Below are 20,385 nucleotides of genomic sequence, written 5' to 3' on the forward strand. Positions count from 1 at the left end.
ATTGAGGTATGCGATAATATTATTATACATTAACTTATTGACTACTGACACATTGACCTACTTCTAATGACTTCATCTGTCTACATACATACGTAATACAAGCCTACATCGTTGAAAAAACAAAGAATACTCTAGGATGGTTGTACCTAAATATAAACATCGTCAATCACATTCAATCTAATCTAACAAATAACAAACAGTACGTGAGTACAATAATACAAAAGAAGTACAACATGGATGCAACTAAGTAGCAGTTGATTTAATGCAGCGTTGCAATGTCGTATTTCCCTACGTGATCCTACCAGGGCCGTACTGACCCTTGTCTGTACTTTCAAATACGCTTTTCTCGTCAAACCTTTAGTAACTTTTATTTAATTTTGTTGTTTTAATAGTGCCCTATCACCTCCTGCAAGCTTGTATTTTGTTGACACATAATTTGTAGTAATATACAAAAATTGCAATTTGTTGATAAATCAAAAAGTAATTCACTGTATGTAATACTTCTATTTTCAAAAGTTCGGGTAGGTACTTTCTATTTATATTTTCTCGTATTTTGAATTATATAATACAGCTTCATTTCAATTTAACAATATTTTGTAAATAACGGAAAAATGTCGAAGACTTTATAAAGAACACACAAAGAATTTGTTAGTGGAAACGAAAGTTTATAAATTGTAAAGTAGACAAATGAAACTTTATTTAAACATTCACTTCTGTTACCTATGCTCAGTTTTCATGCGCACTGTCTTAACGTCTTGTACAACCTTCATAGAACAAAATGGCAACTTTGCATCAGGGATTTTTTGAAAACTTCTTGATAAATATAGCATAACTCAAGAACTATGACATGTTTATTCATGAAATTTTGGATGCTGGATGTTCGAGAGAGCCTTAATGCAAAATTGAATGTGTAATACGTTATGAGTTACGGAAGGTTCAAAAGGTCGAAACTGTTCATGTAATATACACACTGTCTTTTTCTTTTTTTTTCGAACTTGGCTGACACTGCTGAGTGCCCAGATAACAGAGGTACATATATATTTCTATTTTATCCTGAGGGTAGAGACAAAGCAAAGGATAATAAAATATTTTTCTTAAAAGAAGTTGTATTGACGGAAGGAAGTAGGTTAATCCGATGTTGTTTTCTTTGCAGGAACGTACCAAGGACAATGGTTGCGTGGGATGAGACATGGATACGGGGTGCGGAACAGCGCGCCGTTCGGAAAAGCGTCCAAGTACCGGAACAAGACGCTCCGGGCGTCACTTACGTCGTTACGGAGCAACGAGGCCACCGCGGGCGCTGCGACTGCCGGCGCCAATGCAGCCGACCCGGCTGAAAAGCGAGACCGTCGAGTCGACGACTCCAGGGGCGGATTCGTCCTTGTTGTGAATTCTGATGAACCCCAGCGGAGACGATCGCTCGGAGAAAAATCTATTAAACGAAGTCTATTGATGGTAAATAAACCGTTTTGTAATTCAATAATAATGTTTATTGAATTTTTTGGTTTTTATAATACAATTTTTGATATGATTGTGTGTTGTGTGCGCGATCGCAAGTTGTTGGAGCATACGTAATCCTAAAATGTAGCATCGTGCTACAGATGGCGTTTACTGCGCCATTTTCAGTATTTTCTAAAACGCACTGTTAAGACAACAGGTAAAAGTTGGTCTGTGTTCTGTCAGGCTGCCTGCGACGCGCTGATGAGATCCAAAAAAATCGAAATCGCGATCCGCGTCTTATCACTTGGAATTATTTTATTTTTAGTAGGTATATCGTTTTGGTATTTCATAATAACTTTCAAGCCTTCCTTCAGCCTCGTGCTTCCACTTCTTAGATATCTGTCATTGGTTTCTCTTTTTCTTAATACATTCTACATAGTGTTTCTTCTTGTGTCATTCAGAAATAATTTGCCTTTGTTTCACATCCTAGTCTAAACTTTACCATAATAACTTTCAAGCCTTTCTTCAGCCTTGTGCTTCCACTTCTTAGATATGTGTCATTGGTTTCTCTTTTTCTTAATACATTCTACATAGTGTTTCTTCTTGTGATAATTTGCCATTGCTTCACGTCCTTGTCTAAATTTTACCATAATAACTTTCAAGCCTTTCTTCAGCCTTGTGCTTCCACTTCTTAGATATGTGTCATTGGTTTCTCTTTTTCTTAATACATTCTACATAGTGTTTCTTCTTGTGCCATTCAAAAATAATTTGCCATTGCTTCACGTCCTTGTCTAAATTTTACCATAATAACTTTCAAGCCTTTCTTCAGTCTCGTGCTTCCACTTCTTAGATATGTGTCATTAGTTTCTCTTTTTCTTAATACATTCCACATAGTGTTTCTTCTTGTGCCATTCAGAAATAATTGGCCATTGCTTCACATACTAGTCTAAATTTTGCCATAATAACATTGAAGCCTTTTTTCAGCCTCGTGCTTCCGTTTATTAGATATGTGTCACTGTTTCTTTTTTTTTACAAATCCTATACAGTGTTTGTTCTTGTGTCATTCAAAAATAATTTACCATAATTTCACATCCTAGTCTAAATTTTGTCATAATAATTTTCAGGGCGTTCCTCGATGTCTCATTGTTTTCTCTTTGACTTTACACATCCTACACAGTGTTTCTTCCAGTGTCATTCAAAAATAATTTGCTTTTGTTTCACATCCTAGTCTAAATTTTTCATAATAACTTTAAAGTCTTTCCTCGATCTCGTCGTTCCTCTTCTTAAGCCTTCTGGAGTTTCTAGTCATTCCGGGACATTTGTCTTGCACTCAGTCACATGTATATCTTGGAATTGTGTCATCCATTTGTGCATTTTTAATTTGGTTTACAAGCTTATCACGTATGTATATATAATCTACCTTTAAAATTCACTTTGATCTTCGTGAAAAAAATAAGGCCTTTGTTAAACATTTAGCAACACTACAGTCAACAGTAAATGTTTCTGAAATGAGATACTCGTTTACTGCATACCTATTCTTTAATATTTTATATCAACTCACTTTCCGGAATAGTCAGTGATTAATCTAAACTGTCGATGACGTGCTGATCAGGAGTAATAAGTTCGAAATCATAATCTGCATTTCGTACTTTCGATAAGTTACTGTACGGAATAAACAAAGGGTGATAAATAGAATAAATGAGCGATTTCAAAGTCAAATGTACCTAGGTATATTGCCGATGTAATGAATTTATGATGAATAATAGCAGAAGTACCCAAATTGATTCTTTTAAAAAGTACAAAATAATGACATTTACAGTTTTAAGAAATTAATTTTTGTAATTGTCCCCTGGAGTCCTACTATAGCCAATCATATCCAAAATTAGAGACTACTGCGGACCAAAGTAATAGATATTTTCAGGAAAATAATACATATAAGAGTAATATATGACTAGTCAGTATTGAAGAGATTCGAGCATGCTGAAGGAAACGTAAGCAAAGCAATACGTAATGCCAACCTTTAAATTTTGGTTTCTAATTCTGGATACATTTAGCTTTCGGTTTTTTAACTTTTTATACATATTATTATTGTCAAAATTTATAGATACCTTCTATGCGGAAAATGCATTTTTATATCCAATTTTTGCTTTATTTTTTTCATTGTAAAAAGAGACTTTCGTCAAAATATTTATTTCTTTTAATGCATATTACGTATCTTTTATATAAATACTTTTTGAATGTAAATATTAACCAGTCTAACGAATTACGTCACTTTTTAAAATTATAAATTTCTCAATTTCTCGAAATAAAATTATGATGAAAATTGCTCAGTTTTGAATATAGCTTTGCCCAGTTAATTTTCCATTTCTCTTAATTATTATACTATATTTAAACTTATACAATATTCGATTTCAGGGTTTGAAACTGAAAAAACAAAAGAGTACGGGAGATTTAGAAAAAGGGACCGGCAGCATACGATCAACAGGTTCTTCCGCATCATGGGTCAGCACAGATTCCGCACAGTCAGCTATTACGAACGCTTCTTTGCACACGGATTCAAACGCGAGCTTCATAGTTGAGGTATGATAATATAGTGCATGCATGCATTCAAATTTCATTCCAAGGACTGTATACTGGAAAGGGAAGGGACTAAGATGACAATAGGCCATTGAATGTACATGCATTAAAAAAAATCCAAGTGAACTAGATCTTCCTAAGGGATAGCAATAAAATATTTTTTTTGCATTATACTCTGGAACACATAGCGTTCATGTGGGAATTATAATAAAATAGGGAGTAGGTACAAATTGTAGAAATAGTAATTAGAAGCGTGTGCAGTAATATGCTTCTCTTAGTATTGTAAATTGTGAAGTTCTATGTTGTTTCGTTAAGTTCCCAAAAGTAAAATCTGTATGCGTCACTAAAAGTAGGTATTTGGTTCTTTTACAATGCCAGAGTTGCATTTTGCTATATTTTTATTGGTTTACTGACAACTAATTCTGACACATGATGTTTTCAAGAAAATCAATATCGTGTTTCCATAGTAAAAATAAAATGAAAGTTCCAATTTTACTTTGCTTTCTTCTTTTTTTCATTTTTAATAAGTTGAAAGTAGTCCATCTTGAGAGAAAATGTTTCACATCTTGTATTACATTTAATTTTGGAAATAAATGCTTTCCAGTAATTTATATAAAACGAAATCAATATGCGTAGACCTGAATCGTACTTTTATAATTCCGTATTATTACGTACAACATTTATATTTTTATAATTTGTATTACTAGAAAGCTCTATATACCTACAGCAATTCATAAGTAAAATTCCCAGAGTAATTTTTAAGAAATTAGAGCTTTACAAGAGATACCATAACCTCTGAAATAGAAATTATGTCCGTTTTCTTCACAATATTTTTTTAAAGCTCATTCCAGTATACATTCACCCTTAGAGAATATTTAATATACAGGGTGGACCATTGAAAACACTGAGTGCGATTTCATACTATTCAGAATGACTTTTGTATAAAAACCTCAGACTTGTCGACTTTTATTGTAAGGGGGACATCTAAATTTAATGTTTTGATTCGTGTTACTTCATTCTTAAAGCGGGTAGGGCAGCACCTTTCAATTTTTTAATCAATGGTCAGTTCCAACTACACACCATTTGAAAGGTCTTTTAATTCCCTATTCAACTGTTTTTTATTTTTTGAAACTGGACCACTAACTTTCGAGAAAATGTGCCTTGGAGACGATATTAATTAAGACACATTACCAAAAGTATTAAAGTCAAGTAAACGCTGGTTGCCATGGACTTCTGCTTCTTAAATTTGCATGTCAAATTCCATAAACATAAAAAAAAAACTTTTGGGTGTTTCATTCCCACCAGCCACATATGCTGGCGGGCGGGCAGTCCCTCCGGACTGCGCCGGAAGGTAGGGCGGAAGGCCCTCTTCAGCCTGCTTTCAGGAATCGTGGGAATGGGTGGGTGGTGGTTCGGGTAAGAAAGATGAGACGGACGAAATAAAGACAGAAGAGAATGAAAGATTATCTGTGGAATATTACTGCCCCAGCATTTGCCTAAGTGATCCAAGGAAACCACAGAAAAACTTGGACCAAGGCAGACGGACCTGGAATCGAACCGGCGTCCTCCCGAATGCTAAGCAATGGTCTAGACCTCTAGGCCATGCCGCTCGGTCAACCATAAACATAGAGAATTGACTGCCCATTTACCCAGCGGCATGGCCTAGAGGTTTTGACCATTGCTTAGCATTCGGAAGGACGCCTGTTCGATTCCGGGTCCGTCTGCCTTGCTACAAGTTTTTCTGTGGTTTCCTTGGATCACTTAGGCAAATGCTGGGTCAGTAATATTCCACAGATAATCTTTCATTCTCTTCTGTCTTCATTTCGTCCGTCTCAACTTTCCCACCCGAACCACCACTCACCCATTCCCACGATTCCTGAAAGCAGGCTGAAGAGGGCCTTCCGCCCTACCTTCCGGCGTAGTCCGGAGGGACTGCCCGCCCACCAGCATTACTGGCTGGTGGGAATGAAACACCCAAATGTTTTCAAAATTTAAGGATGTTTCTCCTCACTTTGAGGTTGGAGTAATATGAATTCAAACAATGAATTTAGATGTCCCACTTTTTTCACAAAAATCATGCTAATTGGTATAAAATTGTACTTTGTTTTCAATAGGCCACTTTGTATAATCGCCCTGGAGTCTTTTATTTTATTATTAATACCTGTAGGACGACCAAATGGACGCAAGTGTTACTGAAACGTACATGGGCGAGTGGAAAAACGACAAACGTACGGGTTTTGGTATTAGCGAACGGTCAGACGGACTAAAATACGAAGGTGAATGGTACGCAAATAAAAAATACGGTTACGGTGTCACTACGTTTAGTAACGGCGAAAAAGAAGAGGGTAAATACAAAAACAACGTGCTGATAACAAGTAACAAGAAAAAACATCTGTTTCTAATGAGATCTGCGAAGTTCAGAGAACGTATCGACGCTGCTGTTAATGCAGCACAAAGAGCATCGAAAATAGCCTTGCAAAAAGCCGACATTGCAATTTCGAGAACTGCAACGGCCAGGGGAAAGGCAGAACAGGCAGATGTCGCAGCAGCCCATGCAAGGGAAGATTCGGACATCGCATTGGCTGTTGCAAAACAATTCGCACCAGATTTTAAACAACCAGGTTTAGAACGGTTCCGTGCGAGGTATAACAAAGATAGGTATACTGATTCAGCATACAGCAGTCAAAAAGATTCGTCACTTTCTAGTAGTATAGCTAATCAATTCATTAGTGAATATGCCCAAAATCAAGTGTCGAATAAAATACCGAATCACGTTACTCCAGAAATGAAAGTGGGAAACAAGATGCCGCCTATGGGAAACCAAATTCCGAATCAAATACCGAATCAAATGACGAATCCTCTAACGAACGAAATGCAAAACATGCAACATTTACAACAACAAAACGTACAAAATACCACATCCAATTTTATATCAAATCAATCACAACAGCATAATTTGGCACCGAATCCGTCACAGAATGTGATGCCAAATCAACCGTATCCGAATCAATCGCACAATAAATCGAACCAATCGAACAATTTACTACCGAATCAATCTCAGCAAATGAACTTCAACTCCACGATGCATAATAATAAAAGCATTTACGGTTACGAATTAGATAATCAAATATCGAACGTTCAGAAGACGCAAACTAGAACGACATCTGTGTACAGTAAACCACCACCTCCGCAAACGAACGATTACTCCAATCAAAACGCAAATCCTGCAACAAACGAAGATATTAATAGAGTACGAAATTCTATTCCGAGAGAGGAATATTCCCAAGCAAATCTGCGACGGAATTCTCGAAGAGTGTCAGGAGATCGGCCTTATCTAGGACAGACTCAACAACAATCGTCGATCGATTATTTCGATCATTACAAGAGACCGCCGAGTAGAGATTCAAGCGTCGATCGATATACAAAGGCAGCGAGTAGACTTAGTGGGTCCAGACAACCGTCAGTTGATAAAACATTCATTCCGGCGCCAGAAACTCCTGAGAGGACGTCAAGAGCTCCATCGGCTGCAAGGGGCACCCCGCCGGTACAAACGCCGGCTGCATCTAGAAACGGCGCAATTATGACCGGAAATCCGGGCAAAACGATCAACACCAGCAGCAGTAGGGCGACTACTCCAACGCAAGCTCCTTTTGAGGAAATAATTATAAGGAAACGTGGGTTGGGCCAAGACATCATTCCATCTCCCAATCAGCCCAAAAGAACGGAAAGCCTGTACAATCCAAATCCTGCTCCTACTGTTAAGGTAAGACTCTCATTGTTTTCTTTAATTGCTCGTTTGTTCTCAATACGAATATAACGCTTGTCAACTTTGCTCTTATCTAATCAAACGCGTATGACTTTTTCGCGAGGTTTTTCTAAATGAGTACCTAGTAAATTTTGATGGATACATATTAGAAACAGAAACAGTAGTTAAGAGAATGAGAGGTAGACGTAGATTAGATTACTGTTCACAAATAGTTACGGATCTGGGATGTTGTAGCTTTAGGGAAATGCGAAGATTATCTCAGGATAGCAAAGAGTGCAGGTGCGTGTCCAACCAGTCTTCGGATTGACTACCTTATGATGATGATGACGATGAGTACTTCGAAAGCAATTACATACATGCAAATTTCTAAGTACTTTTATAAAGTAATTCGTTTACCAATTGCCAACTGCTTATTTACAAAAGGAATTGGAATACGGTGCATTTTTTCGTGGATAGAGAAGGTTAGAAATCAAGAGATATTAGAAAGAATAGGAGAACAGAGGACTCTATCAAAGTCAATAAGAAATAGGAGCGATAGGTTAATAGGACACCTTCTCAGACATGAAGGTCTAGTCAGAGACATATTAGAGACAGAAACGGAAGTTAGGAGGTAGACCTAGATTAGATTACTGTTCTCAAATAAGGATGTGGGTTGTTCTAGCTTTAGGGAAATGCGAAGATTAGTTCAGGATAGGAAATAGTGGAGGTGCGTGTCCAACCAGAATTAGGACTGACGATGATGATGATGATAATGACGATGTCCTTCTATGAAGTAATAATTATGAAAATTACAGGGGTTTTTCGAATTTTATCCAAATATTTAGACGTAAAAAGAACAATAAATAGACGGGAGGACTAGATAGACATCAGACAGAGTGAAGCAAAACAATTTTGATCTGCCATTAATGGCTTTTGAAAAGTAATGTTTTGGAAATGAAAGTCTCTGTATAAGTACAGACATCATAGTAATTTGCTACTTATTGTGGGACAGAGAAATGTTTAACAAAACCCTTTTCTAATGAGGATATAAACTTCTCAGACTACAGATAGCGTTCACTGGGTAGTTTGTAGTCATTCTTTGAACGCTGGAATTCGAATGGCATTAGGTAGATTGGTCGGTGTTATTTTGGACTGTGTATAACGCGGCGTGCTGCTGAGAGCTAAATAACTGTTTATGTCTAACAGTTTCCACATAACTGACCAAGCAGTTTTTGTCGTAATAGACATTTTATGCTTCAGCGCATCAGTTTTTCTTAAATAGAGGCATATTTTTAGATATATGTATAGGTTCTGATCATTTCGTAAAAAGTCTTGAAGAACATTTGGAACCGTTTGTTCTGGGACGCAAGCCTGAGATAATAAAGCTTCACCATGATAATCTTGTTTTTATTTTGTCATGTTTATTCTGCTACTATGGCAGTCATGTAGTTCAACATGTTTTCTTTAATTGCGCCAGAAAAAGAGAAGTTCCTTTGCCAAATACATTATCATATGTGGCCAACAAAAACAATATGCAATTTAAATGCAACGTGTATCTTTCACTCCACAACTAAATACACAGCAATTTAATCTTTAGATATATATTGATAATAAGCCTATTTTGTATTAATTTTTATGTGTCTTTTAAGCCTGTACAATAACCTGCGACACTCAACCGATTCTGTTTCTCTAAAACTCATTGGAATCTACCATTACCTTTGCTAGGTTTTCCATTCGATCCCCGATTTTTTTGATCCCTTGGTATTTATTTATTATACATTATCTGAAGAATATTTCGTTCTGTTTTTTTTAATTTATTTTAAATTTGTGGTTCTTTTGGCGTATTGAGTTATCGTGGAAATTAACACGGAACAAAGCAGAATGCGAGCGGATAGCCAAAGAAAACTGGACAGCGTGGCTAAAGTGATGTCTCTAGTCTTGGTGGGTGCCGTCCAGCGAGCAAAAGCAGCACCACTTATTATGAATATATGGGGATTCCGGGAATACGCCATTTTCTGTATTAATGTTAAAATTCATGACTTACAACTTACATTGGCACTGCTCAATTTAAATAATCTGCAGGACAATCATTTAAAATAAAAAATTACCTTAGGAAGTATAATTGTATTACAAAATAAGCAAAATTTTCATCGCAATTTAAAGTTAGAACTTAGAGTATTTACCTACATCTCTACGGAAATGTTTGATGTTTAAAATTCTACTTTTGGCAAGGTCTACCGGTGTGACTAACCAGTAGATTAAGTGGTGTTGGAAAGTTGGACATTTGAACCTTTCATTACATTCTAGATAATCTAATGGATTATAAATTGGTACAGAAATCGATTTCGATAAATAGTCAACGTTTTTTTTACTTTCAAATCAGCATAAAATATCTTTACAGGTTTGTCATTCATAACGACAAAGTAATTTATTTTTCTGGTTTTGTTCCAATTTTAGTGTGTTAAAAGGGACCATTCAATTATTACGTAAAGATGTTTAGAGGGAAGGGGTTAACTATTTTTTTTTTAATAGGGAGTTGCTTTGCAGGTTTTTCGCATATTTATTAGAACAAAATATTTTTGTATTTGTACACGCTTAATTATCACCATTTCAAATTTTAACTTTTTAATATATTAAGTGGACAAACAACAATTTTTCTAGTATCTTACACTCGGAGAAAATTAGTTCAAAGGATATTTAAGGCTGATAAATTCTAATTTTGGATTCAGAATCAGTAAAACATACTAAGAGCCTTTTCATACGGGCTACTTTTTGTAGCGTTTCTGAAGCGCTACAGTTGCGCGATTTTTCTGTATCTACTGTTTTAAATAGACTAAATAGTTGTGCCCTTGAAGGGCTTCATTAAGAAATACATTTACTTTAGTTAACGCTTCCACACTGGCGTATTTTTAGTAGTACGACAGACCGATGATGGACAATGTCAATGTCGAAAATTCCATAATTTCAAAGACTCCATTTGGAATAGCTGCAGTGCACACTATATAAGGAAGAGCATGGGAATAAGGAATGATTGAAAAACTTTTTTCATTTTGACGTAAATCTTGGAAAGGTGTATAGAAATCCTTTTATCAATCGATTTCTGTTGTAAGGATCGACCCAAAATTTCCGATTCATTATATTCTTTTTCGTTAAAGAAGCGCTAATAAAGTAAGCTCCTCTTCGTCTTTCTTCTGCGACTTCATTTTAATAACTGTTTCTTTAAATTTGAAATAGATACGTTACTATATCGGCTACAATATCGAAGCGCTGCAAAAAATCGCTCTTTATACATGAAAACTAGCAACTGTCGCGCTACTGTAGCGCAACGAAAGCGATACAAAATGTAGCTCGTGTGAAAAGGATCCAATTGGTGAAAGCTTTTGCGGCCAGTAGGTGAACTGCTGCTGTTTTGATTCGGGTCTAAAGGCCCTCGTAGGTTGTTTTGCTAGTACTGATACATGTGGATGTGTCGGAGATGGAAGGATCTCTGAAGATGCTCGCCACTCATGTTAGCGAAACGTTAATAAAATTCCTGTCTTTTTTGGTGTGGAAATGGGGTAGTCCCTTATTAATTTATTTTTCCTTGGGGATGGAAGGAAGGCGGTCAAAAATTGGGAAAATGTTCTTGTACTCATACACAGTTAGATTCCTGACCGATTATGAGTCAGTTTGTATGAAATTTTTTTGAAATATCCACGAGTAAGAAATTCCAACCTCCGCAATTTCCAAACGGACGAACTGTCGGTCGCTCGGTTGTCGACAGTTTTATCGGTATTGAGATGCCTTGTATTGTTCAAGTGGGGGAAATCTAATTTTGTTTTCCCTGAGCTGCCGTTAAATATACATTAGCTGGCATGCAGTTCTAACCCGTTTGTCGCTCCGATTTGTCATGCTGTGGTACCAAGAAGACGACGATGAGGACATTTTGTTGTCACCCGCTCTATTGGCGCGGCGTGCTTCTGAATCCTGGATAGATACTCCTCCAGTTGAGGCATGGACTATTCAACTTCTTTCACTCACAAATTTCCTTCATAGGCATCTTCCTTCATTAAGTGATAACTTCACAGTTTAAAGTTCTGTTTTACAAGTGTTTCGTTATTGAAGAAATGTTTACATCCGATACTTATTTTTGTCTGAAGATATTTTTTTTCTTTTTTAACTTGCCGATATACAAAAATTTAATTCTGTGAAATGCGCCAAACAGTAAACATCAGCGGGCTGTTTTGTAATTTGTGCCAATAACTTTGGTCTGATAATAATTACGCTTCAAAGACATTTACATCTGCTGTCTGCCTTTCATTGATCTGTCTGTATGATATAAAAAGTAAACGGTGTTTATTATTTTTCTTTTAGACTATCGTCGAGCAGACTTCGCTGCAAAGGAAGAAGTCGTTACCTGATGTTCAAACGCTACCAAAAGCCACAGAACCAATGTCGAGGGAAGAGGTGTCATATTTAGGATCAATGCGACGGGAGGAAGTCCGAAGGATGAACGAAGAACGTGAAAAATTGCGAGCAAATCCTTTACTTTATCTTGTTAGCCCGCAAGTTAAGGTATGGCCTTTTCAAGTACTTTTTTACAAGTTAAATCAATACTTAATTTCTTCTTTTACAAGTTAACAGTTTACTTACCAATAGTTTTAAAATATAACTTAATTCGACATGTTGCTGATNTTATATATATATATATGTATATACATACATATAGATCTGCTCTACACCTTTTTCTAGTTTTACCTTTGCCTGGCACTTCTTTACTTGACTTGACCTAGGTGTCATATTGATATAATGATCACAATTACTTGAATTAATATTGTATATTTAACTTGGTCATTTATGAGGAACTATTTCGTAATGTATTTCTTTTTTAACAACGCTAACGCCTACAGAGATCTGATAGGTATGTTTAGATTTTAGTATTCTTTTAGATGTTTTGGTAAATCGCTGTATGCTCACTTATATATTTATATACAGGGTGATTGACTTAAACCGTTCAATGGAAATTTATAGGAAACGAAAAGACAAATCGATTTAAAGCATACTTATATACTTGCATTTATGAAAGTCTATTTAACCAAAAAATATAAAACTGTAACATTTATGGCTCTACGGGAACTGCACCATTAGATTAATATATTGATATCCAAGTTTGTTTATTGTACCTATACTTCATTATGTTTAAGGGCGACCTTTGTAAGAGTGATATATGAGGTCTGTTCAAAGGTACATACTTCAAAAAATCATATCTTGTGATCTTGTTCAGCTCCAACTTCGATGCCGTCTTTATCTCCTCAAATGTAGCGTAGCGTCGTCTTTTCATGTGATTCTTCAGTTTGGGGAAGAAATGGTGGCTGCGGCATTATTAGTGTGTTGTTTTTGGCTAAACATTCGCTTACAAACAACGATGTGTGAGCATCGGCGTTATAATGGTACAAAAGCCATTTTTTTCCAGTAATTCGGGCGTTTCTGGCGGATTGCTTCGCCCAAATTGCGTATAACTTGAAGGTAATATTCCTTATTGACCGTTCTACCCTGTGGCAAGAACTAATGATGCACCACGCCCTGCAATCGAAGAAACCTTCACATTCGACCTAATTTGGTGCGCTTTTTGGGATGATTAAGCTTTGGTTCCCACGTTATAACCATAAACCCATGATTCGTCACCAGTTATGACCCTCTGCAGCAAATTTGGGTTAACAGCTCCTTAGCAATGTTAATGCGTTGTTGTTTTTGGTCGAAATTGAGCAATTTTGGTATGAATTTCGCGGCGACCCGTCTCATGCCCAAATCATTGGTAAAAATCAAATGACAGGAGCCAATTGATATGTTTAGGTCCTCAGCAACTTCTCTAACGGTTATTCGACGATTGGATAACACCTTTTTCTTCGCTTCATCAATGTCTTCGTCTGTTGTTGATGTGCTCGGGCGTCCTGCACGCTCTTCGTCGTTCATATCTTCTCGGCCCTCCAAGAACATTTTGTACCGTCGATAAACGTTGCCTCGGTCCATGGTAGCTTCACCATATGCCACATTCGACATTCGGAATGCGTCCACGCTCTTTTGTTTTTCTTACAAAATTTGATACAAATTCTTTGATCCATTTTTTGGAATAGGCAAAAATCGAAGTCAGTATCAGTATAAGTGAGATACATGAGTACCAATAAACCGCCACAACACAATTGAAAATACGCAACCTGGGGAACTTCAAAATTCGCGATACTTTTTGAACAGACCTTGTAGGTACCTCTAAAGTCAATATTTTTCATGTTGCAATAATCACTTCTAGATGAAAGATTTATTGAAAACATCAGTCAACATCATCCTCATAAGGTCATCGGTCTTGAGGTAACAAAACATTATTATTTTGGAATCTTAAATGATAGCTGATACCCCAGGCCTTTTTTTTGTCTCATTTTTTTAAACTTTAAAGCTTAATTACAAAAGTAGGCATTGACTGTTACGGATGACGACACAAATTTCGAAAAGTCGTTTCTTAAATAGCAATATAAGTACTTGTCTAACGTTATTATTCATCATTATTTGTTGTTGCTGAGTATGTGTTCCATAACTCAGAAAAATGCTTGAGGGTCTGGCTTTTTTTGGTATCTAGGATAGTAACTCTGTTCGACATTGATTTTTCAGTAAACTGTTCCCCTCAAATTGGAAAAAAAGGAATATATTAATGTTGATTCAAACAGTTTAACCCATACATCCATTGGAAGTAATAATTTTTCGTTTACACTTCCATATTAAGGTTTTGATTTTAGACTTGGCTTTGCATTTTCGCAAGACCAAAACCAATTTTGCTCATTATTTCTTATAATTTAAAAAATATCAGCTTTAGTATTATATATATATCACATTAATAAAAGTTACCTTTCAATTTAATAATCTATTTAAAGAAATAAAGAATATTAAACCGTTTTGTCAATAGCGAAGTAATGAAGCACTTCCGTTAGAACCGGAAATGCCACTACAGTTTCGAAAATATTTTCTTTAAATAGATCCCTTTGACTTGTAGATGTATACCAAGTATAATCGACGCCTCTTTTTGATCTCTATAAATGTTTAATGAACGATTTGGATCAATCACCCTGTATATACACATTCGTAAAAAATATATACATATATATATACACGAGGAATGTGGAAAATGGTTAGCGATTTTTCTTTTTCCTGTTGTATTTAATTACTTAAAAGGAAGAAGCTTGTAGTTTTACTTCTAAAGCCTGGTTATCACCGCTTAGACTAGTTTAGTCACTCGGACTCGTTCTCTTCTTATGTTATTTACGATCATGTTAATAATTTTTTCACAATCCTCGTCTAACATGCTACGATCGATTACCTAGGTTCAGTCTGCCGCTATTTGCACACGCATTATCTTAAAGCTCAGCCAGTAAAAAAGCACGTAGAATGCTAAAGCCCGCTTATAATACGCTCAAAAAGCTTTTCAGTTTATATAAGGTATTTCGTTTTCTCCTCCAAACATCTACATATATTTTACATTACTTTTTAATTTTGAAGAACTAGGTATACAAATGTAGTATAAGAATAATTAAATAAATAAATAATAATTATACTTTATTAGCACACCTAATAAGTGTAACTCATCAGTAAATTGAAAAATTCGACAATTATTTCAGTGTTTACCTTTCTATAAAGCATGTTTTGAGTATTTCAAACCTGACTCATTTAATTATGAATGACTTCCATACGGAAAAAGCGACATTCCTGGATTAATAATATTTTATGCATGATCGATGAATTTTTTAATTCTTGCTTATGGAATTCTTGAATCAGGCAAAAAAATAATCTAAATTGAGAAAAACACTTCTAAAATCACTTAGAACTATTAGGAAGAGCCAGATTGTCTATTTGTATTATTGATTATTGAGATTAATCTTATCTATGTATAAAACAGTACCGTGACTGATACACAGACAGACAATGCACAACCTAAGCTTTTGAACCTAAGAGATTTCAGATTTTAAGAAAATATTTCAACTATGGGGGTGTACTAACACACTTGAAGTTCCATATCCAAAGGGGTGGTAAAGTTTGTATTTTGCATGGAAAAACATTAATTATTTTTTCAAAGTGCGAACGAAGGGGGGGGGGCAAGAAGTGGGTGAAGTGTTCCGATGACTTTGCTGCGGCGCAAAATAGTCGTAACTTTTAAATGCAAAATGTCCAGCTTTTTTGTGGATTAGGTTAAATAAGGGTTGAGTTGGGAGGTCTTAGTCTTAATTTTTACCTCTCTCCAATTTTCGTTCCCATCTAAAAATACCTTTTCACTCTCGAATAAGATTATACCTTCCCTTCAATCGACACGAAGCTTATGTACGAGTTTCAACTCTCACCCCCAGCAAGGTATATTGTTGGAATATTATTCTAAAAGATGAAACGTACGTTTCGGTTGTAAGGCCATTGTCAAAAAGTACACAGGTATAAGTTACAGTTGCAAAAGATTAATAAATTTTAATCAGAAATTTATGAAACTGCTAGACGCAGATTACGATTTCGACTTTATTAGACCTAATCAGCGCGCTATAGGGAGTCTTAATAAATTACTGAATAAATCAAACAAGGTTGTAAATAGAGATAAGCCGAGTATCCGGTTTGGATCCGGTACTCGGCGGATCCGGTACCTTTTTAGGATTCGACCGGATACCGAACAATGATGCGTAGCATACCTGTGTACCCTTTGATAATATCTTTATAGCCGAAACGTACGATAGATTTTTGAATAAAAAAACATTTTGAATATAACAGCTATTATTAATAGTAACACATCATTGTATTTTCAATAGGTTGCGTATGTGCATATGTATTTAGGGATTTTTTTTTGTAAAATACTAAAAATTAATTATGGTTGTCATGGGTTTTTGTTATAGGACTGGTTCTCGCGCCAGCAGCTGGTAATTGTAGTGCTATTCATAAACATCTCCTTGGCTATAATGTTCTTCAAGATACTGACATAGTACAGGTTGAGCGTCAATTGACGCTGAATTTCGTGCTACGCCCAGATAGAAATTGGACGCCCAAAAGACAAAACGCTAATTCATCCTATCCATAATTTTTTCTAGGAAATAAACACATTCAAATTTTTAAGTTAAGCTATGTTATTTATTGTATAGGATTGAGTGTTGTTTTCTTTTTTATTTTATCTTTGTTTTAAATTATAAGTTGCTGTTGAAGTTTTCAAAGTTTAATTGTAAATATTCTAATGCGTATTATGTTCTTTGTTTAAGCTTAAGAACTGCTAAATGTACATAAACTTCACGATTACACGATCATTTTTTCAATGCGTTTTGTCGATTTTAAATACATAAAGTACATTTTTCTTTTATTATTTTTATTATAAATATTATCTGCTGGGGACGTACAAATTTGTCAAAAAAACTAATACAAAAACGAAGTTTTATGAAACTCCTAGATTGGTGAGTTGTACTAAATTTATCGCAGTATTTAGTTAATTATTTGCAAAATAATCAAAAATGATCTTAAAGGTTATATAGATGGGTATTTCATTTATTTAAGTGTTCCATTCGTCTGAAATGGTTTAGTATTCATTCTTTTTGGTGCTTAGAAAGATATTGTTTTCGAAAAAGGTGTATGAAGTTATTCATTAATTGTTACCGACGAAACCATCGTTTAAATATAATGAGTAAATTACCTACAATATAATTAAAAAGTATATTATTTATATTCGTATTTTTGAATCGTAATTGCATTAGTAACAATAAATGAAGTATGAGGACTCGAAAATACTAAGAATAGGGGCTTTTAGGGTCTAATTTGATGCTAAGGGTAAAATTAAGGGTCCATAACATGCCCATTCAACCCCGTTTCTATTCCCGTGCAATATCTTTATTTTACTTATTTATTTGTTACTAATTCCATTTTTCGTTTTGATGCTATGGGTCTTATCTTTAGTTTAAGATCAACTAAGTTGCCCTAATTTGAGATTTAACCATTGGCTGTTCTTAATTTTTTACCCTGGCATCAGATTAGCTTCTATTAAGCCTTAATTGCTCAACGAAGTTGTTCTTAAAAGATTTTCCTATTCTCCTAAAAAAAGTAAATATACCCGTAAGCGAAAGTACGAATCTTGGTATTGAGTTATTACACACCGTTGTCATTAATAACGCTAAGGACGGCGCGCACACGACTGACTGTTGGAATTTGTACGAATACGTAGTGGCAATTCGCGTAGTGTGCATTTTAAGATTACTTATGCCAAGGTAAACTCTTTCGCATACTGTATACAGAGTTGTAAGTGAAAGTTAAAAAAATATTTATTTGCAAAGGTATGGGGATACAAATAATTAAGAAAAATGTTATCTATATACTTATCGTATATATTTTTATATTTTCTACTCATGAAAGCACCAAAAGACAAGATGACTAGGAAACGAAAATAGAAATTATTTAAATATGAAGCATATTAAATAAATCACGTTTGCAATTGTTCTCTAAAATTGAACAATGAATAACAGCTTTAATTAACTATTTTGTCACATTTATTCTTACGAATGCATCAATCACTTATGATACATACTTAAGCTTAAACAAACGTACTGAATATTATTGTAAAACACTGATTGATATTAAAAATGGAAAAATATATATATTAAATAAATGTTATGCGCAGTTTTGGTAATATCACACGAAGCCAAAATATTGTGTAACTATACAAAATGGTATAATTTTAAATGAAATCTAAATATTAACGCTGTGGGTGCTTTTCACAATTAATTTCTGTTCTTCGAATTAATTGTTAATTTTGTTTTATCCATTCCACTAGGTCGCTCTTATTTGTGGCTAATACGACGGTCAATATAAGAAAAATGATTAAATTTGGAATATGCCTAATAAAAGTTGTAAAAAATTAAAATGGTAGTATAGAATTTATAACTTGAATTATGATAATAATATGGAAATTTATATATAAAAAATAGGAGAATAGTATTAAATAAATCTAAAGTTTCACTCTTTTTTAATTTATATATGTACTTATGATCATTTGTCTGTGATAATAAAATACTCCAGTGTTTGGTAAACTTTTAAAAAACGTTGGTAGAATATTTGTTGTAGAGATAAATATATGTACCAAAATATTTTCAGAAAATTTACGTTTCCAATTAGGTATCTAGAAATTACACATTTTCTATCGCTTTTCCCGTACACTTTTCCAATTCTCATTTCAAACCACGTCTCGATACACAACACATAAACATGTATTCATAGGGTAAAGGTAGCAATGAAAGGAAAAAAGAAAGTGTAAATATTTTGATTGTTGTTCTATGTACATAAACTACATTTATATAAGAGCAATCATTGTTTTTTTTTATCAATATACAACATTTTTACGTAATAGTATTGTACTTTGAATACCAATTTTTGGAATTTAGAAAAGTATATTAGGAATGCTTATAGCCAAAATATAAAACAAGAAGAAAACGGAAAACGAAATCAAAACACGCACAAATTTAATCGAAGAACAGAAATTGAAATAAATAATGTTTTAATAGATAATGTTAAGTAGTTAGTTAGTTGTTTTGTAAGATTTGACACTCTTGCGATTTTCTCTCGCTGGTAGAGGGCAGTATGTTAAATTTTTCGAAAAATTTGTATATTTATGGCAGAAAGTTATGTTTACGATTGTTAATTGTTTAAAGGACTATCAGACACTAAGATTCGCATTATGGGATTTACGTGAAAAATTTTATAGAATTGTTTGCGTGCCTTGTTACACACTTATGAGGCTACTGTATAACTGTTATTGTATTATCGATATAATTTCATTTTTATGAAGTATATGAATCCCGAATTTCTATAGATTTGTATATAACAAATTAAACTGCATTACACAAACTGTTTTATTACCTATTTCGTAATTTCAAATAAATAAAACAAATCCTATTCCCCCTTGAATATATATTATATAGTATTCCACTGTTTTCGTTTTTTCTTTCTTTATTATTTTTTATTATATGTTCATAAAATAAATGCTTTTGTTTTAAAAGAAAATTTCTGATTTTTCTTTCATCCAATTCATTAATTAATTAGGTAAGTACCATTTGTTGCAATTTTAAGAACAGTGAAAGCGAATAGATTCACTGATGAAAATTACAAATTGGACTAACCTACTATCCAAATGCATACTTTCCCTAGAGATGTGCAAAATGGTTTTTAAAAGTATGTATTTAAATACAAAATGCAAATGATTTTTGGATCTGTTATTTCAAATGTAAAATACAAAATTAATTTCCTTTTTGTACTTCAAAATACGTATTTTTAAAATACTTTTTTTGAATAAATTCTACACATATTTACACATAAAATTTTTTTTACTGAGTGAAAATTACAAATTTTACTAACCTAATATCCAAATGCATATTTTCCCTAGAGATGTGCAAAATGGTTTTTAAAAGTATTTAAATACAAAATACAAATACTTTTTATATTTGCTATTTCAAATGTAAAATACAAAATAGATTTCCCTTTTGTATTTTAAATGCTAAATGCAAAATACGTATTTGCAAAATACATTTTTCAGTTAAACCTTTTTTTGTAGTACTTATTTAATTTTCTACATTTACTTAAGTATAAAATATTTT

At 34.1% G+C, this 20,385-nt stretch overlaps 1 protein-coding gene across 2 annotated transcripts in view; it reads left to right on the forward strand.

Annotated features, from left to right (window-relative positions):
* Positions 1 to 19,272, forward strand: part of LOC108734783 (junctophilin-1) — a 75,608-nt gene extending 56,336 nt beyond the window's left edge. Inside the window, exons 3-7 of one of the 2 annotated variants that reach the window (XM_025979654.1) lie at positions 1,154 to 1,455; positions 3,856 to 4,020; positions 6,185 to 7,780; positions 12,116 to 12,316; positions 16,657 to 19,272. In XM_025979654.1, the coding sequence (XP_025835439.1) occupies positions 1,154 to 1,455; positions 3,856 to 4,020; positions 6,185 to 7,780; positions 12,116 to 12,316; positions 16,657 to 16,743 (2,351 nt within the window). In that variant the 3' untranslated portion in view covers positions 16,744 to 19,272. Of the gene's footprint in view, positions 1 to 1,153; positions 1,456 to 3,855; positions 4,021 to 6,184; positions 7,781 to 11,605; positions 11,754 to 12,115; positions 12,317 to 16,656 lie in introns of those variants that run through there. The other variant, XM_025979657.1, reaches the window with a different exon arrangement.
* Positions 19,273 to 20,385: the final 1,113 nt, after the last annotated feature.

This window comes from Agrilus planipennis, unplaced genomic scaffold (genome assembly GCF_000699045.2).
Source record: "Agrilus planipennis isolate EAB-ADULT unplaced genomic scaffold, Apla_2.0 scaffold80, whole genome shotgun sequence".
NCBI classification, from domain to species: Eukaryota; Metazoa; Arthropoda; class Insecta; order Coleoptera; family Buprestidae; genus Agrilus; species Agrilus planipennis.